Consider the following 23,179-nt stretch of genomic DNA (forward strand, 5'->3'; position numbering starts at 1 on the left):
TGAACAGCTACAGTGCCTCACCAGTGAGTCTTGTGTTGATGAGTTTTCTTTATACTTTTGCTGGAGTTTCCCTAAACCAGATGAGATTTCACGTACATTTTGCAGTTCTGAATAAAGTATGTGTTTATAATAAAAAGTTTTCGTTTATGTTCTTATTCATGTGCAGAGAATGCTTTTTATTTAAAAATCCCCTAGCTCCGTGAGAATCGCAAGAGCAATCACCATCAATATTGATCATATTTGACAGCATCTTGTTAAATGAAATCTTTGTGTTTTGTCATACAGCTGCAGTAAACAGCAACATAAATCCCACTCAGGAGCTTCTATTCAGTTACAGAATGCAGCTTCAGAATGACTTGCATCCTATTTTCCTATTACTTAAACAAATCAGGAATTATTTTGGGAAGACCATAGCCAGTTTAATAAAAGGAGATCACTTATAGCCATTTTAGACATTTTTAAAAATAAAGGATAAAATATTTCAGAATGTAAAAACTGTAAGGAGAGCAAGCTGTGCAAGGCATTCCTTTGTATCACCTTTAATTTGCAAGAAAAAATACTTCACAAAATAGAGAAAATCTTGCAAGTAGCTTTACTTGCAAATTTAGAAACTACTCAGCATATTACAGGTGGTAAAATTAGTCATAATCGTTTATAATTCTCAGTTGTTAGTAAAATTCTCATCAAATTGGTGGCATTATTGAAAATAAATGCAGCATTATGGTTTACTTTTAGAAACAGAGGTCAGCTTGTGTTGCAGTATTACAATTTAAAATAGTAAGCGGTGGTCTTCTGTGCTCTTGGCAAAGTTACAGAGCGTTCATTTAAATCTAAAGTGTACCCACATTGTTAATATCCTTACTCATGGTATAAAAAAAATGCTTCAAAGATGTATATCTTTCTGTTTATAATGTGCTGTATGCTAATCTAAACAATGTTATTTCCTCCTTTGGCACTTGCTTTTAAAGTCAACTTTATCCTGATATAATTTGTCAAACAAATTCCAGAGACCAAATGTTCTGGTTACTATACAGATGAATGTTTTACTGTTTTCATTTTCCAGGTTTGGCACATATGCAGAATAAACTTTGTACTCATCATCACTGGGATGTTGATGTTCTAAATCAGCCCTGGCCCAAAGTAGACCCAGATTACCTTCAGCCATTAGATGTTGTGGAGATGTCTGTACTGGTAAGTGTATTTTGATTTACTTTCAGCAGTGGCCAAGTAATGTGTTATGAGCCCAGAGTATGATGGATTTTCTTCTCTTGTGGAAGTCAGTTCCCATAGTAGATGGCTCAGTGAAAGCTCACAATAGAAGCTGCTATTACAGTTTTGCTGAGTAATTAAAATGGTTTCCTAAACAAAAAGATGTAGTGAATCTGGAAGAGAGATGCCCAAAATATAAACCTTTCAGAGTGACTGCATATTAGTACCTGTGGAGATTTGACCAATGAACAGCCATAGGCAAGGATGATACTGTCTAAACTAGAATCAAAATATAGGCCCAGATTTTTTGCTTGACAGTGCATTTATAAACTCAGCCCTGTACAAAAATGTATGATTAGGTGATATTTCTTACGGTACCAATAGTGCTATGGCTCCCTAATAGAACCAATCATAAGCTGGGTTGTGATTTTTGCCAAATGATGTTTCTTGTTGGGAAAGATGGATCAGGAAAACTTTATAAATATGATTACCTAGCAAATCATTCTGAGAATATGGAAACCATGAGTGAGATTGAAATGAAAGCTATTTTTGAGGTACCAAACCTTAGTTACTAAATAACTAAAAGACAATAAGATGGCCTGCCGAAAGTACAATAGTTTCACGATTATAAACCGCGCTTCCAGGTGTTGGTAACTTTTCGTTCTTTGTCCATATATAAGCCATACCAGATTATAAGCCGCACTTCCATTTGCAGTGAGGATCCGCATGCAACTTTCACAAAGTTGCCAATTAGTAACAGAATTGCGGGGTTTACTGGCTCAGCTCAGCAGTGCTGCGGGCTCACATTTCCGGGTTGGCAAATTTCTGAACTTCGTTTATATATTGGCCGCTCTGTAGTATAAGCCGCACTTCCAGGTTCAGACCAACATTTTAGTCAAAATGGTGCGACTTATAATCATGAAATTACTGTAATCCCCTCTTGATAGAGCAATGTCTTTTGCTGGAGAGCAAGTCTAAAGGTCAGAGAAGACCCTGCTAGCTTGGCAGAAGGGGTCCAAAGAGTAGTTTAAAGTGTAACACAGTATGGTAATGTAATAATTCTTATAGAGTGTATGTAAATGCTATAGGATTTGTGTCTTGTATTGGATTGGTTAGTGGAAATTAGAATATTCAACACAGAAGATTTATTGTATTGTAACAAGAACTTCACTCTCTTAGTTCTTGCTTTTACCCTTACCTCTTAGCTTCTGCTCTTCCTCTTAGCTCTTACCTTTTACCTCTTACTTCCCACTCTTCCCACCCTCTTACCCCTTGCTCTATTACTCTTTACTTTCTCACTGCCCTCCTCTGAACTGCAACTGGCAGCTCCAAGCAGGGCCCTTTCACCCACGCCCTTTTGCAATAAACCACAAGTTCCAAGACCTGGCTTTAGAGATCTCTCCATTTGTCCGGACTGTTCAGCCCGCTGCCTACAGCCTCATACAGTCTCTTACAGTCTCTTACAGTTTCCCATCTGCCTTGGGCTGAATTTCTGGCCCATGTCAGGAGAGTGCATTTGCAGGAATGGGATTGAGAAAACCAACTATCTTTGGAAATGTTATAACTTCCAATTTCTCTTTGAGCTCTAACCCCTTTGTGGCCCATGGAAAGAGCTGGCTGTTCAGTGGAAAAGTGGACGTGTAACTACCTTTAGTTAACCTCCAGTTTTCCAATGTGTGTCTTCTTTCCTGTGGCTGTAGTTCAGGATGCTCCCAGGCATCATAAAGCTTGGTCATTAGACAGGATACAGAGGGAATGAATGCCTGGAGCCAAAGGCGTGGGATCCCTGAGCAGTGTCTCAGCTCTTCCACTGACTGACTCCTGCTCCACCTCCCCTCAAGATCCTCATGCTCAGGCATTGTGATAGTCTGTAATTAACATAGTTGCATACTACTAGATCTGCAGGACTCCTGCCTTTTTCACTGTTCCTCAAAGGATAATCTTTAGTGCAAGCATTCTAAACTGTAATGTTCTAAATTAAATTAAACGCTTCAAATTAAACACTTTCTGTGTTTCTGGACATTGAATGAAACAGAGCCTATAGAAGAATTGTCATTTGGTCATGTAAAACTGTATGTTCTGTATATGTAAAACAGACAGAAGAAATGCATTTTAGCTGTACAGTAATTTCACAACTATAAGGCGCACCCTTTTGACTAAAATTTTCCCCCAAGCCCGGAAGTGCGCCTTATATAATGTACAAAGTTGCGACATTTGCCACCTAGGAAGTGTAAGCCGCAATCAGGGGGCGGTGCCGCAAGAGCGACGAGTCGTGAGGAGGGGCATGAGTGGGCGGCCATGGCCGGCAGGAGCCGTGCGGGAAGGGAGGGGGAGCCAGCACTGGCCTCAGCCCTGGCGCGGGGGGAACAAGGAGCCGCCGGCCACGGGGGGAGTGAACAGCCACCGGGCGCCACCGGCCGCAAGAGGAGCGAAGCACCACTGGCTGCGGGAAAGCGGCGTTGCAGCCCCAGCAGCCACAGGAAAGCGGCGGCGCAGCCCCTACGGTTGTGGCAAAGCGGCGGCGGCGGCGCAGCCCCTGTGGCCACGGGAAAGGTGCGAGAAGTGGCAGCCCCGCTGAGCCAAGCGAGGGACAGGCAATGGATGGACGGCAGGGCGGCGGTGCCGCTGAGCCAAGCGAGGGATGGGCAAGGGACAGACGGCAGGGCAGCGGTGCCGCTGAGCCGAGCAGGGGACGAGCGGCAGGGCAGCTGCGCTGCCAAGCCGCGCAAGGGATGGGCGGCAGGGCAGCTGCGCTGCCAAGCCGCGCGAGGGATGGGCGGCAGGGCAGCTGCGCTGCCAAGCCGCGCGAGGGATGGGCAGCAGGGCGGCGGTGCCACCGAGCTGAGCGAGGGACGGGTGGCAGGCCCGCTCCGTGGAGCCACGAGGGGAAACAGTATGGCGGCACAACGGAGCCGCGAGGGGGAACGGCACGGCAGGAGTGCCGAGCCAAGCAAGGGACGGGCGGCATGGCGGCGGCACCAAGCCGAGTGAGGGACAGGCGGCATGGCAGGAGCGCCGAGCCGAGCAAGGGATTGGCATGGCAGCTCCGCGGAGCCGCGAGGGGGAACAGCACTGTGGCAGCACAGAGCTGCCAGGGGGAGGCGGCCCCGCGGCTGCGCCGAGACGCGCCTGCCAGCACCGGGGGTGGATGGGAGTGCCAGGGCCCACTGCACAGGGAGGTCGCCTGGGGCTGCCTTTGAAAGCCTACACCGATCTGTGAAAAATGTTTCCAAATTGTGCACCTGCCAGTAAACTTCACGATCGTGGGTTTCCGTTACTAATTCCTTACTTTGTTGCGCGTGGCATGGATCTTCGTGGCAAAAAAAAAGTGTGCCCTATAGTCAGGTGCGCCTTATATGATCTACAAAGTTGCGAATTTTGCCGACTCCCAGGGGTGCGCCTTATAGTCCGGTGTGCCTTATGGTCGTGAAATTACTATATTTTTTTCTGTTTGCCCCTTTGGGGAATGGAGCAAAGCAGTTGATTCGTTTTTGTTGAGTTGAGTTTTTTGAGGAGGGAAGAGATTGGTTGAATTTAGGACAAGCCATGTTGCTGTATATTTCCTTTATCAAAGTATCTTTGCAAATAATTTCATATCTTGCCTGATCTCTCTGTCAGATTATTTGAATAGAATGAGAAATACTGTTAAAACACTAGTTTTTCCAGCCTTAAACATACATGCTTAACAAAGACCAAGGAGTATGTCTTTTTGAAGGAAATTTTCAATTGTCATCTTTCCAAGCCAAGGAGAAGGACTCTATTGCCAGCTCGTGTTAATAAAAAACTTAGCCTAATAGTCATTGTGGGTGAACTGCTTTATTCCTCTTTCTTGCCCTCTCTTTCTTTCTTTAAGTGATAAGCACTTAGTCCTAACAGTAAAAATCTTCACTGAGGTATGATCACTTCTCTCAAGCTCAAAATAAGCCTTCACATCCAAGCACAGAGAGCAAACATCTTCAATTCCAATGTTCAGTTTATAAGGAAGTCGTGAATGAGAAATTGTGTAATTATAGAAACGTCTTTGCAGTTGTGGCTAAAGCAAACATGTTATTAAATATATCTTTGAAATAACAACTTCATCAACACAGGGAAGACTCTGGACACAGTGTTTTTAAGACTGCACAAGACTACCAAACATGAAAATGCCTAAACATTTCACTGATATTTTTCTACTGGCATGTAAATTTCCTTCTCATTAAAAAAAAAACCACAAGAAAAAAGATTAATTTTGCTTCTTATAGCCATTATGAAATTTTTTTTTGTTTCTTTTCCTGGTTTACTTTGTCAAAGCCATAGCCTTGTGTAGCAGTCTTGTTGTACTGACAGAAAAAACAACCCCTGGGTTCTTAGTCATATATTCCTGGAATAATATGATGTATGTGAACCCCTTCCTTCTGAGAAAGCAAGAGACTGTAAGACCAGAGAGACGGTTGCTTTTTTGAGCTGGGAATAATTCTTAGAAATACTGCCTACAGAGCATGCCTGGCTTTCTACTGTAAGAGTAAGGCACAAAGGAAATATGGGGGAGCCAGGAATGTGAATGTGCACAGAATGTGGGAAGTCTTGTGGACACTGAAGGTTTTTGTATGGCTGCAAAAATAAATTGCCCTCATTAAACCAAGAAATACTCGCAATACAGAGGAACTGGTTAGTTGCAAAGAGTCAGTGTCTCTTCACAAGGCTGTACAGTCAAACAAAGTCTTTGGGCCACAACCCTATTCTTCTCAAGCCATCAAACTGCCTCAGTCTGCCAGGGATTTGTCTGCTGAGACATTCTGGGTTTATTTCTCTTCACACAAAATACTTCATTATTTCCTGTCTGTGCTGGAGTTATGTCTTTCCATATTTAACCCAAAGCAACAAAAGCAACAACTCACTTCACTATCCTTGGCTGAAACAATATAAATTGCCAGCAAGAAAGACAAATTCACTGGGTATGCACAGTATTGGTTACTCTAAATATTATTGCAAAGTTGGGTATTTTTAATAACACTGTATATTATTAATGCTGTGAAAAATCTGATCTGAATGTAGTGTGCATTTCATCCTATAAACACATTTCTGACTAGCATTCCTCACATTTTCTAGGTAGTGCAGAACTGTTAGCAGATGTGGTCTGATAACGTTTTTAGATGTTTTTAGAAATAAAAAAAAATTTGGTGTCATTTTCCTTGGTTTGGCATATGAGGGAGGCCTAACAGTGCATAGTTATTTATTTTCTTTCTAACTTCTCAGAAGGATTATGCATCAATGGTAAAAAAATATTTGAGTTGAATTAAAAATTCCTCTCTGCAGCCTAAAGGTGCTTATTTTTCAGTCTTTTGTGATTTCATTTCAACTTTTATAACTTCTGTAGTTACCACTAGCTCCCTGTAGATCTGGAATACTATATAATGTCAAATGTTTGAAAAAAAATTAGGGAAAAGAAGAGAAGAAAAAAGCAACAGCTTCCTTCCTCAGGGGAAGAAAGGACCCAAGACTCCTGTATTTCTCCTGTTGCAGTTTGCCATAGTTTTTCAGAGAAGCAAGGCTGCCAATTTTCTTGTGCTGGCACTTTTACCTGGAAATGCCAAGGGTTATTCTGTTCTAGTGAAATACAGACAGAGAGATGGAGGGATAGCAGAAGGCATTTCTCCTGCTGAGGACCTAAGCCCTGGACTAAAACGATATGTGAATAGGATGCTTGTTACACACAGATTGTGATGAAATCTGCAGCTGCCTGTTTTAAGAGTAGTGTTAAAATGCTTCATGATACCTACAATATAATGAAAACGATGCTCAAACATGTAGTGAAACCATAACCAAACAGCTGTTTGATAAGAGTTTTGGTCCCAGCTCAGAGCATAGTGTGGGGAAGATCAGGAGACATGCTGTCTAGGAAGGTGGAGATGTGGGAAGGTACACAGTGCCAGGTCACCTAGGCTTCTCGACCTTTCTACGAAAACACAATCACTAGCAGTCATTTATTTTCCAAGTTGATTTAGACTGCTTGGTTTTTCTGTTGAGAATAGCACCAAATAGGCTGGTTGTGGAAAATTTCCCCCTGCCAACATCCATCCACTGGGACATATTAATTTGCATGATGGAGGACAGTAAATGACATTTTAACTAAGCAGGCATAGCTTTGAACTGCAGGCTGCGTGTCTTAGTAGCAAACTGAGAAGCTTGCTTTATATTCCTGCTAAAACTGTATCTGTTTGCATTTTACTGTTTTCTTTTTCATGTGGAATACATTTCTTCTCTGAAGTGTCCTGTCGAAAAGAACTGCTTGTATTTATTTTTCACAAAAGCTTTAAAAATTAACTCCTGTATGTTTTTCAAGGACTTTACACTAGGTGCTAAAGGAAAAGTTTAACACAGACAGCCTTTTATGATGCCACATTATGGATGTATGTAGGAGTACAGTAATTTCACGAATACAAGCCGCAGCAATTTGACAAAAATTTTGGTGGAAACCCAGAAGTGCGGCTAATAGTCGGGGGCGGCTAATCTGTGAATAATTTTCTGACATTTACAACCCCAGACGAGCCAGCCAGGGCGCCGAGGCAAGCACCTGCCAGTAAAAGCCGGCATTCCACGATTGTTACAGTGTTACTGTGTTGCCCTGGCTCCCTGCAGGCAGCCCGGGGGGCGGGGAGAGAGGCGGGAGAGCTCTCTTCTTCCGTCCTCTGCCTCAGCCCGGGGTAGAGACGGGGGGGCCCCGCGCCGCCATTGCCGCGGCCCGGGGAGCCGACGGGGGCCCTGCGCCGCCATTGCCATGGCCCGGGGAGGACGGTGGGGGGCCGCGCCGTCATTGCCGCGGCCCGGGGAGGACGGGGGTGGGGGACGCCGCCATTGCCGTGGCTCGGGGAGCTGACAGGGGCCCTGCGCCGTCATTGCCGCGGCCCGGGGAGGACAGGGGTGGGGGACGCCGCCATTGCCGTGGCTCGGGGAGCTGACAGGGGCCCTGCGCCGTCATTGCCGCAGCTCGGGGAGGACGGGGGGGGGGCGCGCCGCCATTGCTGCGGCCCGGGGAGGAGGGGGGGTGCTCTGCCCCCGCCCTCCGCCGCCGTGGCGGGAGCAGGGGGTGCTCCGTGCCCGGCCAGCGCTGCGGTGTGAGCGGGGCGCTCTCTCCATGCCCGGCCAGTGCCGCGGCGCGAGCGGGGCGCTCTCTCCATGCCTGGCCAGCACCGCGGTGTGAGCGGGGCGCTCTCTCCGTGCCCGGCCGGCGCCGCGGCGGGAGCGGGGCCGGGGCGAGCGAACCCAGAGGCGGCGGCCAGCCCCGAGCGGCAGCGCCGGGCTGGGCCACCTGGCCCCGTCAGCAGCCCCTAGCGGGCCAAGTCTGCACAGCCTTAGCTGAGCCAGTAAACCCCCCGCCATGCCGCGGTTCTGTTAGTATTTGGCAACTTTGTTGCATGCGGGTCCTCACTGCGAACGACAGAGCGGCTTATATTCAGGTGCGGCTTATTTATGGACAAAAACCGAAATATTTGCCAACACCCAGAGATGCGGCTTATACTCAGTGCGGCTTGTATTCGTGAATTTAGTGTAATTAAAAATCTACTGACATTATCACTGCAAATTATTGTCAGGACTAGTCAAAAACTGAAGTGGCTCATCCTTGCTGCATTTGAGACTTCATCTTGTTCCTTAAAAATCTGTCCCAACTTCCTCTCTCAGAGAACTGCACAAATTATTCTATTTTCAATAAAATAAAATACAAACAAAATACAAACTAGGTAAGTGAACTAGGTCTTTCTCATTTGTTGTATGTAACATACAGATATCTTGGATAAAATCTGGGTGAAAACCAAATACTGTACATTTTTATGTACAAACTGCATTAAGCAATATCTGTTTCTTTTAGAAGATTGAAATCTCCTTGAAATTATGCCTAGGGATCAGAGATCTGCAGTACCTACACGGATTATTATGCAAGTAATGTGATCAACTTCATTTAAAAATCCAAATTATTTCATTTTCTAAAATGTGTGGTTTACATTCTTCTCATTAACCACTGAAGATAGTCCATAAATCTGAAAGCTTTTGTAATAATTAATTTTATGCCAGCTCTAGAAAGGTAGTCAGCCTCTGTAGTCTGTCTCCGTTATCTACTCTTACGGGATGAGAGGAAGGATTTATGAAACCATTTTATAAATTAAAGTGATTTCCACCAAAGGACTTACTCAGTTTTATTTACATGATTCTATCTCACTGAACCAAAACCAGTGTGGAAGCTGCTCTGAAAATCAGCCACACACAGGAAAATGTTAATTAGTGAGTAGTTGACGTCTTTGTGACAGTCAGTGTTAGATTAATGAGCCATGGGTTGAGTGCAACATATAACAATGAGTGCAACATACACTAAGTTAAAGCCTATTTTTCTAAAAATAATAAATCTTCCATTTGAATCTTTGCAAGACGTTGCTTAGCTGTAAAGAATCCAAATTGCTGCCCAAAAGTATTCACAAACCAAGACTGCCACCAGACATTTTGTGCCACTTGTGTGACTGTCATGTTTTTAAAATTAAAAGATCACTGCATTGCACAGTCATGTGCTGCTTGCTGTCTTCAAAACTGAGACTTCCTGTGGCCACTTCTCCAATTTTTTTTTGAGTGTCATGAGTCAGAGTTTTATCTTATGGTGGACAGGAAATAGGAAGAACTTTATCCTCTACTTTAGAAAGTGTGGGTTTGGAGAAGAGAGTTTTTTCCACTTTCCCCTCTTTCCTTTTGTAAAAAGATGGACTGGATACAGGAAATGAAATTGTAGGAAACAGTCTAGTTAAACTTCTGTTTTTTCTTGTTTTCATGTCTCTTTTTCAGATCAATAACAAAGCTTGTGGCAAAATTTTTGTTCCTCAGCAAGCAGCCCGCAATTTTGAAGAAGTCCATGAGCTCGTTCTTCAAAGTGAACTTGGAGTCAAGCATCTCCAGGGACGAGCCATTAAAAAGGCCTTTCTGTCTCCCAGAACTGCCCTTATCAACTTCTTAGTGCAAGAATAGTAAAGGCTCTGCTGGGCTGTAAAAGGGAACTGGAATCTTTTGAGGTGGAAACCCATGCAAAAACAGTTATAGTTATTTCACTTCATGTAAAGGTGGGAAAGGAATCTTATTAAAATCAGGTTGCTGCTAAATCTTCCTTTCAATGTGGAGAAATGTGCAGTATTAAAGTTCCTTATTGAGTCACGGTAAGATGCTGCTTGTCCATTTTCTTTGGGAGAATGAGAAGGAAGCGCAGAAGAACTAAACAATTGTGACCGTGTGACTGAAGAAAGTGCATGGGGCTTAGTGTCAGCCTCAGGAATATATCCTGTTGGAAAGTTGGCTTGACCAATTGTAGATGCATAAATGTGATTCCAGGACTAAACGACTGTCCTGAGTATATGCTACCCTAAATGTTTGGTGTGCTTTGCTCCCTGTATCTCATGTTTGGGTAACCTACCGTTAACTAGCATTTGAAGTTTTAAGGAAACACTACAAAACACTACAGACTGTTAATTCTAAAAAAATATTTTTTGTGCTGACCAATGGCCTTGGGCACAGCAGGTAGCCAGAATTTCACATAAATTTCAGAGCCAAGCCAAGAAAAAGGTCAGCTTATTTAGCCAAGCCCTACCTTAGCCAGGGTTCTCCTTTCTAGCTGATGCATTTGTGTTGCACATGCATGAGAGGTGAAACTTTAGCAAAGTACTGATGGTCGTTTCTGTGTGGAACAGGATGGAAGTTACTTCCTACTCTTGAGCCATCTGAGAGACTTTCAAGGCATTCAAGAGAAGGATCACTCAGCTGCTAGAAATGCAGTGGGGGAAGGCAGACGGTGCATTTTGGCTCTATTGGATCTTGTAGTGCCTAGATTGTAAAACTTGAATTGAAATTCTTTCTTCTTTTTTTTTTTTCTGAGGTGTTCATTAAGTGAAAATAGCCATCATGTTTCTAAAAATAAATCAGACATTCATAAAACATTATCATACCTGATTCGAACCAGGTTATCTGTATGCTGCATTCCTGATATATCCACATGGAAATATTTATTGTGTTCAGCAAATGCTTGAAAAATAGTTTCCAAGGAAACAATTGCAGAGTTCATTGTGAAAGAATGTTTTTTCTTTAACAGTCATTCAACTAACTAGTGCAATAAACCAGCCATTTGTGAGCCTTTCTGACAGTTAAGAAATCAGCAGTAACAGCCAGTGAGGCAAATAAGGAGGTCCACAGTAAACTCCCAGCTCAGCAAGCATCCAGACTCTGTACTGAATTGAAAGGAAACCAAGAAAAAATATCCCACATAACAGTAAATAAGTCTCATAGATCCTTAGCAACTAGTCCCAAGACAGATCACTTTGCCATGTGGGCACTAGCTAAGCAATGCCAGTACTTAGCTTGGGGTTTATGCATTTTTGATACCAAATATCCAGATGCATAACAGAGATGCCAAGCTTAGCGAGCATGTTTGGCTCTACACATCCCTACCTCTGCAACAAAACTCATGATTTCTGCTTCCTCCTGGACCGCACTTGTGCAGATTCTCTCCAGCAGTCCTTTGACACCAGAATGACTAAGAAATTGAATATTTAATATAAAGATATGGTCTTTGCAGTTTTAAGACTCCAGAAATCTTAGCCACAAAAGAATGCATTCAGACATTCAAACACAGGCCTTTAGTTGGAGTTAAAATAATTTGAATTCCAGTGTCTGCCTGACATATATGTTGTTATAAATTCATAAAACTCCTGTTCAGAAGCCCCTAAAAGGACTGTGAAAGAGATTCTCTAAAGTAAAATCTGTGGCACAGCACAGTTCTGCTTCCTTTTTTTTTCTTTTTTTTTGAATTTATGTAAAAGGTTTAGCACACCCTGTGGAACCATTTTAAACAGAATTTTTCTTCAGGGGAAAGGTGACATGTTTGATGTAAATAAAAACTTTTTAAATTTACAGGGATGAAGAAAGATATTGTAAGCCCAGCAACCCTGTGGTGCCTTTAAACAAAAGCTGCAGTCACTGCAGAGCCGGGCAGCAGCCCACAGTGTTTATTGCTGTTAGTACTTGAGGGTATTTGCTATTGCCTAAGGAAGTGAATTGTAGATGTAACTTGGTGATTCAGGCCAAAATCAAAATAGGGAATGGACTTGTACAGGCTAAAAAAGGAAAGGTAGTGAACAGCAGACTCACAAAAAGTGTAAGGTCAGAAGTCCCGCCAGTGTGTTTACACTAAGTTGTAATTCAGTGTGGTCTAGAGGATACAAAAAAGATGGTGAAAGAGTGAGTGAGAGAGATGATGCAGACAGTGTGACAGAGCCTAATCCCTGCTAAGTGTATGTTTGAAGGACGGCAGAGGTGCCAGCTGCAGAGCTTTGCTGTTGCGCTGGCAGCCGCGGGCATTTCTTATAAGGTTGACCTGCTCTGAAGCACAATTACCACTTGTCTTACAGTAACTTTGACGCACAGGTTCAGTCCGTGCCTAGATGGGACTGATAATGATACACAGGCTGCAGCCTGTTACTAAGCCTTTGTAAAATAACTTATCACAGAGGTCTTATTTATTTGGCAGTTGTTTTTTGCATCACAGTAGAGAGGCATCTTTATGCTGAAGGTGGTAAATGTGGATTGTACCCCTTGGAGAGCTCAATGAGTAAATAGTGCTGGAGTTTTAAATCTGGGAGGAGGGATACTTGAGAAGTGGAAGGAAGGGTGCTGGAAGGTGATCAGTCAAATTGCACTGCATTTACACACTTTAAAAAGGACATGGTGCCACTGTCCTTATTCCATGAAGTGACAATCCAAAGATGATGTGGGAGATTTGCTAAACCCAATGGGATAAAACCAGGACAAGCTGCTCCAAGAAACAGATCCATGACACACAAGGGGCATTTTCAGCATCCTGTCCCTCTAAGGGATAGAAAATTGGTTGTTGCACTGTTCCAATCTATATTGAATTTCTATTTTAAGTAATGTCAAATTTAAAGAATAATTATTGCCACACTTTCTACCCCAAAATTCTTCATGTGACTAAACTTCAAAAAAATCCAGCCCTCAAACATTGATTCCAGGAAAATGAAAACTGGCAAAGTCTTGAAAGGTCACCAAGTATTTTTCCAATGCCATTGATTTCGTGAGAAAGGATCTGAGATGCTGGGGTCGTGGGGGCACTGAAATGTGCTGGAAGACACCACTATGTAGAAAAATGTGTTATTTGGTGTGGGTGACAACTGAAGTGATAGGGACACACCCATGCTGCTTTGCAGCAAGGCAAGAAGGCTTTTTATATCATGTTAAAGGACACAGTTACAGGTTAGGTCACTAGCTAAGATAGACCTCTATCCAGCTTGTTCCACCTGTGCTCTGGAAAAAAGCCCTATACAGGGGCATTGCTGGACAATTATCGGAACCCAAACATGGAGATTTGGTGCAAAATAAAATCTGTGTGCTCTCTTACCAGACTAAAGTAATGCCCCAGAACTGACATCGGGTTAATAAGGGTATTTTCTGATCTGACTGTAAAACCTGCTTGTTTCTTTTGAAGGGAGAATTTCCACAGATAAGGCAGGTCATAGAGTCTCTCCTCTTTATCTCTCCTTCTGTGTAAAGTCTCACAGAAAACTACTCCTATTCTCTAAACTTTTCACAATCAACATGCAGAAAGAATGTTAACTAGTGCATTGCTAGTTGTTCTTTCCTAGGGAGGTTTGCAGTATGTGAGATTTTTCTAAAAGCTTACTATAAATGAAGAAATAATTGGGGTTGGTTGGTTGGTTGGTTGGCAGGGTTTGTTTGTAGTTTTGCAGTACTTACTACAGTTTATAGAGATGGGATTGGTTTTAATCATGTATATTTACCCACTTGGAAGAGTACATATGCTGGTTTCGCCAGATGCTTTTTCTGCTTCAATGTTTCATCAGTCCTCTCCATGAATTATCTGAGCTGATTTTATATCAAAGGACTGAGCTGAACAAGTGTTCAGTGTTAAACCAGGTCTACCACAGAACAGGAGTGGTAAATATACATACTATCAGTTTGCTTTTGACCTCAAAAAATGTTGCTGGAACTACACCATGGTTAGTTTGGGGTTTTTTTTTCCTGGAAATGGGGTTTATGTCTCAAAGAAGAAGGATGAAGCTGATCACAGTAGATCAGAGTGAGTTTGAAGCATCTTGCTGCCCTAGCAGGAGAAGAGCTGAACTGAAGCATTATCTCTCTGCAGGAGGGGAGAGGATCAGAGCTCTCATCTGCAGCCCAGATGATAAAAGAGATCTTGCCTGACATGTGGAGGAAAGGTGGCAATTTTTTTCCCTTTCCTGAATAATGTGACTTTCCAGTATCATAAAGCAGGCTTCAGTGCACTAACCCTGTCTGTCCCAGGAGGCCCTGAGTCACACACCGCCTTTGTGACTCCTGGCACTTCTCTCACTCAAGTAAGCCTTGGGTTAGAAAACTTAAAGTCTGGTTTTAAGCCCTGGGAAGTTGCCATCCAGCACCATGTTCCATACAGAATTATCCAAGCCATTTCCTTGCATGCTCATTTGCCTGGACTACACAAATCTGCTCCCTTTTCTGAGCTGCTGAGTTTCTCCCTAAGCATGAATGTATAAATGGGACAGGCTGAAGTACAATGAGTTGAATATTCGCACTGTGCTTGCACTAGTGGTGCTCAGCCTGGGCACAAGAAATTCTTTCATTTGAGGAGCCTGGTCTTCTTCAATATAACTCTAAACAGAACCTATGCATTTATGTGAGCAGAAATGTGTGCTTTTGCTCGTTTACTGGTCTGGCTGCAATCGGGTGGCCCACACTCACATATAAGGCTCTGAACTTCCTCATCTGCTGGTAGTTTTATACACGTGCCAAAACCAAGCATAAACAGTCCAGGGTTGTCCCTAAACCCACGTCCCACTGCCAAAGGAGACGTGCAAGCTACTGAGCAAAGGGAGTTGTTTTTCAACAACTCTGCTTGGTGCTGACAATACATGAAGCAAAATATGTACAAGTCATAACAACTGTAGGTGATCCAATCCACTGATCAGGAATAATAAACATAGTACACATATCTGGGGCAGAAAAGAGAGGAGCAATTTAATAAGGGAACGCGACACATTACTGGCAATGGCAGCCTGGGTGTGTTTGTGATGAAGATTAAGAGAATTGGCATAACAGGAAATTATTTTGTGCTACAAAGGGAAATCAATTGTCTAAGCACAATTTATGTGTAATTAGCAAATCTTACTAATTGCTGCAAAACAGAAATACAAGTGTGCATTGCTGGGCTGGTTAAGCCAAGGAAGTCTTGTGAAAAAGATCTGTAGAAGCTTTTAAAAGTGAATATTTTTCTTAAGTACATCTCCATCCCTGGAGAGCCACGTGGTTGGATGAAATAGCAAGGGTGCAACAAAAACATATAATTCCCAATTTTCCCATGTGAAAGAGCATTTAAAAACATCTGTTAGTCAGAGAGCTTCTCCTAGGACATGCACAGAAGAGTGGATGCACTGACTGCATCTGGCAAATCCACTTGAAGTGCACCAAACCACGTGAGGCTGATGACTGATGGCAGGATGTCGTCTGACCTGTGGAGTGCTTCCAGCCCAGCATTACTTGGAGGCCACGTATGTTGGTTAAAAAGGTCACGGTGCTGTTTGTGTTAATGCGCTGATAAAGAGGCAGGGAAACAGAGCTGGAAAATTCTCCAGGCAAGCTCTTGTTCTGATAAAAGCCTCTTTTCAGTAGAAAATGGAGAAAGCAAACCATTCCACATTCTTTTGAGTAGGGGTAGGAAAACCAACAGAGCTGTCTGCATCAGTCTGGTATAAATCTGCAGCCACTGAAAGGAGGTGTTCTGGTGACAGCAAAGAGAGACCAGTAACTCCAACATGCTGATGGCACCTGGAAAAACTGAGGAGAGGAAGGTAAAAGCTCTTGTCTGCCCCAGAGCAGCAGCCTAGCACCTGGCACCCAGCTCTGGCCTTCCTCATGAAGATCAAGCTGCTGCAGCTCAAGGATCTACAGCTTCTCTCTGCTGCTTCCTGGGTTCCTATTGGGGATCTCGTTGATTCCGCATAGTTCCTGTAACCTTCTCAAGGTGTGACCTGCCAGGTAACCCTCACTGCCTCAGTTTACCCACTTGTAGGTAGGGCCCACAGCATCCCCACTGAATTGATGCTGCAGGTGCCGCTATTTAAGAAGGACCATAATCCTGAAACCCCTTCTGTGAAGCATCTGTACCTCTCCTGAAAGGCAGTGTGGAAAAGATGTCCCTGTACTGCCCTGGCCTTTCTCTGCCATTAATGTTAATTAAATTACTGTTAATTAATATCCTTAGCATAATTCCCTGCAGAGATAATGCCCTGTGGTAGACACTTATACCACAGCAGAAGCAAAACATCCAAGACTGGATCCATTTCTGCCCTGATTCCAAGGGCATGAGATACACCGACTCAGCTGTATGGTGGGCACCTAGGCTGCCCCCAGTCCCCAGTTTGCCCCTGCAGCTTGTGAGTTCAAAGTGCAGGCAGCAGGCAGGGTCGGCAGAGTCAGCTGCAGGCAGGGCAGGCCTCCTGGAGGAATGCAGGGGCCCCTGGGGCAGCCATGAAGAGGAACATGTCCCTGCCCTGCCCTGCTGTCTTCCTGAAAACCTTCGGGAAGGCAGAGGCTGAGGTTTGGCCTCCCCAGCTCTGCAGCATGCCATCCAGCAGCCTGGCCTCCGGCTTGAGCCCAGCCTTTCCATCCACAGCAGCATCTGGCCTCACCTCTGCAGTCACCTTGTTTCATCCCTTCCACTCCTCCACCCTCTTATTTGCCCTACAGTGCTGTGCATCATCTTTCTAATATAAAACATCTGCCAGATGCAGATAAATGGCACATTTAATGAAAACCTCTTTTAGAAAGCTGCAAGGAAAGTCCATCATTTCCCCCTGCTATTTAGTCAAGAGTTCAGAGATGCTGTGGCACTGCCTTGCAAGAAGCCGAGAAACACATTTTCTCCTGCAAGAACCAAGCCAGGGTCTATCCTGGAAATACTTCTTCCTTACAAGTTGGTCGCTCTGTTTATACTCTAGCACTGAAGCCTTTATTACTTTATTGCTAAAACACACCAGAGCACGTATCTCAGGTATTGCAGAGTAGTGTGTGTAGTCCTGCGGGAAATGACCTGCCTGGAACAGCTACAACCCTGGAGAGACACATACTGGGGACCAGCCACGGACATGTCCACAAACAACTTGGTGTGCTGCCAGCTGCTGGTTCCTCACACTCATTTGGTTGCAAATAGGCAGTGTGCGTATGCAATAGTTGCTTTTGGAGAGAGATCTGGCTATAAACTGGCATCCAGACTCCTCCTAATCATGTTTTCCCATAAACTATACAGCCGCGGGCTGTTGTCATGCTTTAAAATATGAGGGCGTTTTCTCCCAGATAGAAAAATGATCAAAGAGGGGGAGGGAAGGGGGGGAGATGGAGAATTTCTTCACATTTTCTCCATCTCTCTGCAATATGAGCCCAGACACCAATGTGGCAGCAAGTAATAAAGACAGATTATCCCCTTCCTACTCTCATTCGCAGCTTTCCAATTTACCCGGGCATGCAGAGCTGTGTCCCAGCCTACCTGCCCTGGAGGGCCGTGCTGCCCCAGCACAAGGCTACAGTGATGTTCCCAGCACCCCCACTGAGGTGGAGCCGAACCAAAGCTGGGAACACCACTTGGGGCTGCTTCTCCCCAGATCACTACCTCACTCCACCCCAGGGGCAGCTGAGATTGCCACATGGAGCAGGGCTGAGTTACAAGCTGCAAGCATTATTTTGCATGAATAAATGCAGTATGTAAGCCTTGCCCACAGGAACAAAAATAGATTAAATGAGCAATGGGGTTTTTTGTTTTGTTTTTTTCTCTTCAAGGGGTAGGGCTTAGAATAAGTTAATTCAAATTGGCACATAGATTTTTATCCTGTGCTACAACAGAATCATGGACCCTTTAATTTCTTAATAGGCATGGGCTGTAAAAGTCACAGGACCTATAAACATATGGGACCATATCTAATCACAGCAGAAGGGTCTGCAAGTCAATGTAGTATTACATCTCCAGTCTAGTAGAAAGTTCAAGTTAATCATCTGCTCACTTGGGAATATCCCTAGCCCAAATCTCACAGAAAGAATAAATCCAGGCAGGAAACTTCAAAGGTATTTTGCTGCCTAACGTTCACTGAAAGCATTGCAAATTCAACTCCAAAATGCCTTTGAATCGCTTGGCTGTGATCCCCCCTTGAAGGTGCTTGCCATCAAAGTGTCTGTTCATGCATGTGGAGCCTGGAAGGAGGCCAAGCCCAGTGTGAGAGGTTCCCTATCCAAAGGGCTTCAGCAGCGTTTTCCATGTTGTCCACATAAGCATTGTTCTGCAGACAGCTGATTTGATTCTTCGGCATAGGAAGGAAATGTACTTTACATAGCCGGTGAAGGTCAGCAGCATCCAGAGCAGCCATTTGGCAAGAAGTCTGCTTCCCCCCACTCCTCCCCTCTGCAAAGTGGTAAGCTAATGCAGGTCAGACTGTAAAAGGACTTACAGATGTTAGATAAAAAGTAATGGCAGAAAACATATACATGACCCTAAAAAAAAAATCAAACAAAAAAAGATCTGATGGAAGTTAGATTCTTCTTTGGTTTTTGTGTTCAAGGCTGAAAATAGAGACATCTAGAGACATTCCCAAATCCTTCCGCTCCACAAATGGTTTGTTTTCTAGAGGAATGGAAGAGCCTCACCTCAGTGTGTTGGAAATAAAAAACTACAATAGACACAAGTCTGAGACTCTGATGTGCTGGACAGGAGCATGGCTTCCCCTGATTAACTTTATATCCTTTGGGGAGAATGAGGCAAGGAGGTGCACGATGTGCAATTTCCTTTCCAACTGCTCTTTGTCCACGTTGCATATTCCTTCGGTGAATAAAGCAGTGCTGGGGCTCATGCTCCCATCCTTATCTACCTGATGCTCTGCTTCGTTTCTGTCATTCTCCATACAAATATGAACTCAATATGTGGTTCAGTACCAACTTTGTTGTTACTTACTGTATTAACATTGAAGCTTGCCCATTTTAGATAAAAGTGGTCACACTGAAAGCTAAGCATCTCAGCTAAGCCTATCTCCAAAAGCATCCTGAAGCCAGCAATGAGGGGAAGGCATCCTATGCCTCAGTCACTTCCTGTGGTTCTCCCCATCAGCCCAGGATGTTGCCAAAACAGACTTCTAGGAGCCCTTTCTGAGGATGCTCTGAAACTGTTTTGGCTTTCATTGCCTCAGCTGAGCTTTAGCTCAAACTTGACAATTTTGGTCAAGACCCACAAAAGAGATAGTCACTCTTGCTCTTGGTAACTGGTGGCCTAAGCCTACACCTGCCTGGCATGAAGGAGCTGATGGGGGCCACTATGGTCTCTCCCAGCCACAAAAATGGGAGGCAAACCCTTTCCTGCCAAAAGGCCCTGGCACAGGCAGGGGTTTGTTGTGCTTTGCATGACCCACATCCAGATGGAGGCTAAACTAACTCTTGGGGCTCGCATGAAGCCAGGTTTAACCCCCAGGCACCCAGCTTCTCCCAAGTGAAACAAGGCTTGTGGGGATCAGTCTGAGGGAGGCTGTGATACCCCCCTCCCCTCATACCCACAGCAGAGGAAGGCTTGGAAAGGTTTGATACATGGGATTGCTTGATCGTTGGGATGTTTCCCTGATGTGAAAAGCTCCAGCAGTATCAATCTCTTTAAAAAGTGGCAGGCCAGGCTTAGTAGCAATATGTGCTGGGGTATCTCTTCTCCACATCCTGAGGACTGGGGGAGCTCCACTGCTGTACTTCATCCTATGCTGGAATTCACATCCACCTGTCTTCCCTAGAAACCATAACCCCCCCTTATCTAAAGCTGTGCTATGGCTAATTTTTTGAGTCCAAAGTTCAGTTTATCAGCTCAAGCTCCAGCCTAAGGCTGTTGCTGCAGGGATGAGCCTCCAGCCTCTCAGTCCTGCTCGGAGCCTCTTTAAAGATGCCACAGCAGTTCCAAGGTTGCCTTGAAAGAAGACAAGGCACCTTTTCCAGGGGCTCACAGTGCCATCATTTTTAAGTACGTTGGGCCAAATCTTACAGGAAGAGGTAGGATATTTTAGGGCTGGTCTCAATTGCTCAGGAGTGTTTTTTTAATGGAATGGGTCAAAGAGGGGAGGGGATTTTTTTTTTTTAATTTATAACATGTTTTGGTCACAACCCAATTCACCATTATTAAAGGCAGTGAATTTCCACATTCCTTAACATTTGGCTCTCCCTCCTGGAGCCTGGGGGAGAATTACAATAACAAGCTATGGGAATGCAGGACATGTGCCTGGGCCCGTAGGCTCAACTGCACTAGTAAGTTTACTTAGAGGTTCCACAGCTCCCTACCAACCAGCCTCTCCATGAGCCCAGCAGAATTCCTGCTGCAGCCTCTGCAACCTCTGGGCACCCCCAGGCTGTGTTGGTGGCCATGGAAATCTTGCAATTGGCCCTGGCTGACAGAGGAGGGAGGCTAGGATGTAAAGTGTAGATTCACATGGGTAAATTTTTAATCGTGGGCATGAAGTGTCTCGACCACATTGGGGCATCCTAAATGCAGTTTTACACACAGTTCCTATACCTTGCAAGCATTTGGGAGCAATGTGATTTGCCCAATCCCTATGTATCACATATATGCTACCAAATTCCAAAGCAACAGTAATTTTATGATGTCATGGTCCATCTGCTTCTTTTCTGATCTAAATGTCTCTGGAGTTGTGAACTTGCTGCAGTCACATATCTGATACTGGATGGGGGGTTCCTGAAAGTGTCAGGAAGGCTGGGATGCTGATGTTATCTTAGGCATACAGGGGTATTTACTCTTTCAGGCTAGGGGTCGTCTTCCTGCAATGATCCAGGGTCCTTTAGTCATACTTACTTAAGCATAGAATGTCTATCGACACCAAGAAAATTAATACAATTTCCTACTATACAAACTAATTGCACCAATAGTTATGGAATGAGATTTTCCTCGCAGTTTTTCATGGGGGAGTAGGACTGGTTTGTTTGTTGCACCACCTTGCATCACCCGAATAACTTTAAGCACCGTACGCACCCCCTTCCCGGCTCTGCTGCCTGACCCGAACCCTTCCCGAGCCTGGTCGGAGACTGCGGGGCGGTCTTTGGAACCGCATGCGACGTTTTCAGACAAACCCGGCGCACGCCCACCACGGAGCGGGGACAAACAGCGCGCGCTGGGAGGGGCGTGGTTTGGGGGGCGTGATCAAGTATGTATCGGGCGTGATCCGCGTGGCCACGCCCCCTCCCCGCGCCTACAGCCACCCCGCCAGCGGGGACGGGCGCGGCGGGAGCGCGGCGGGACGGAGCGGTTGCCGCTGCCGGCGTTGCCTTGATTCCCTGCGGGAAAGAGGAGAGGAGGAAGAAGCAGAAGAGGAAGGTAGGGGTCTTCCCGCTAAGCCGAGCAGGATGGACAAGTACGACGATCTGGGTCTGGAAGCCAGCAAGTTCATCGAGGACCTCAACATGTACGAGGCCTCCAAGGACGGTCTCTTTCGGGTGGATAAAGCTGCCGGCAACAACCCTGAATTCGAGGAGACTAGGCGGGTGTTCGCCACCAAGATGGCCAAGATCCACCTCCAACAGCAGCAGCAGCAGGAGGATATGCTGATGGCCGCGATAAACGGAGGGGCTGCCGCCTTCCACCCCCCTCGGCCCAACCCGCCGGTGGCGCGGGGTTCGAAGCCACCCCCTGCCGTCGAGGGGCCGCGAGCGAGGTCCTGCGAGGGAGGGGAGCGGAGCTTCGGAGAGAGCGGCGCACGTGGCGAGGCCCCAGGCAGCCAGGCCGGGCGCCGGGGTTGGGAAGCAGAGCCAGACATGATCCCTCGAGTGGGAGGCTCACAGCCCGGCGCGGGGCGCGGGGAGCAACAGGCTGGGAGCCCCGGCGACCCCCAGCCCTGCCGCGGCTGGCAGGAGAACGGCGGCGAGGGCAGGCGAAGTGTCGGGGGCCATGACCCGATGGCAGCCGGACAGAGCTCCTCCTTTTCAAACTCCGGGCCCCCCCTGGCACCCTCGGTGGGGCCAGAGGAGCCCCTGCCGCAGCTGGCGTCCTCATCCTTCACAGCACCCTCAGCGCAGCCCACTCGAGGGTTCTCAGGCTCCGCTGAGCCCTGCAGTCCCAAAGCTGGAGGAGATGGCAACCAGCTGTGGTACCAGGGTGTCTCGCTGTCCTTCCCGCCAGGCTCCACACCTGCTGCTCCCAGTGTGGAATACCAACACACCGCCGCCTACCCCCGGCCAGCCGGTCACTTTGTGGCCCACGGTCAGAACCACAGGCCCACCAGCAGCAGTGGGAACCCTGAGCCGGGCTCCTCGCGCCTGGCCTCGCGAGGGATGGTGGCTCCCAATGCCCCCCAGATGCTTTTTCCGGAGGCTGTGAGCGGGCCACGGTCAGACCCTGGGCACCTGGATGGCTCCAGCACAGCAAAGGTGAAGCTGCCCTGCCAGACCCTCCTTCTGCAGCCAGAGCAAGGGCCATCGGCAGCCGAGCTGAAGCTGGAGGCATTGACCCAGCGCCTGGAGCAGGAGATGGATGCTCGGCCTAAGGCCGATTACTTTGGTAAGGAGGCAATCCACCCGTCAGCACAAGTGCATTGCAAAGTGTCACAGCAGGGTTCAGACCTGCAGGATTGTATTTGTCTGTACATCTGCTTGATTGTTCTCCGTCAGTTGCCCAGAGCAGGGTGTTTTAATTTAACTTTTATTTATCAGAGGGATTAGAAGCTCTTCCTCCTGTGACACCTTTTTCTGTAATCCTGCCTCTCTAATTTTAAAGCAAAGGTAATTTAGCAGTTTTGTGGGGGTCAGTGCTGGGAAGAAGCTGAAAGTGTGTATTTTGAAGTGCCCTTCATTGCTAGCAGGGAGGCACTTAACTTCTTGACAATACTTCTGTTCTCTGTGTCTTACAAGGATGTGTCCCTCA

General features: G+C 45.8%; 2 protein-coding genes across 4 annotated transcripts in view; both read left to right on the forward strand.

Annotated features, from left to right (window-relative positions):
* The window catches only part of LARS2 (leucyl-tRNA synthetase 2, mitochondrial), a 98,038-nt gene extending 87,655 nt beyond the window's left edge, over positions 1-10,383 (forward strand). For all 3 annotated transcript variants that reach the window (XM_033081915.1, XM_033081923.2, XM_033081937.2), the window contains 2 exons: positions 1,064-1,191; positions 10,015-10,383. In XM_033081915.1, the coding sequence (XP_032937806.1) occupies positions 1,064-1,191; positions 10,015-10,194 (308 nt within the window). In that variant the 3' untranslated portion in view covers positions 10,195-10,383. The remainder of the gene's footprint in view (positions 1-1,063; positions 1,192-10,014) is intronic.
* An 11,135-nt stretch (positions 10,384-21,518) lies between these two features.
* Positions 21,519-23,179, forward strand: part of LIMD1 (LIM domain containing 1) — a 34,260-nt gene continuing 32,599 nt past the window's right edge. The window contains exon 1 of the mRNA XM_033066951.1: positions 21,519-22,816. Coding sequence (XP_032922842.1) covers positions 21,667-22,816 — 1,150 coding nt within the window. The 5' untranslated portion in view covers positions 21,519-21,666. The remainder of the gene's footprint in view (positions 22,817-23,179) is intronic.

The sequence above is a fragment of the Catharus ustulatus genome, chromosome 1 (assembly GCF_009819885.2).
Source record: "Catharus ustulatus isolate bCatUst1 chromosome 1, bCatUst1.pri.v2, whole genome shotgun sequence".
NCBI lineage: Eukaryota > Metazoa > Chordata > Aves > Passeriformes > Turdidae > Catharus > Catharus ustulatus.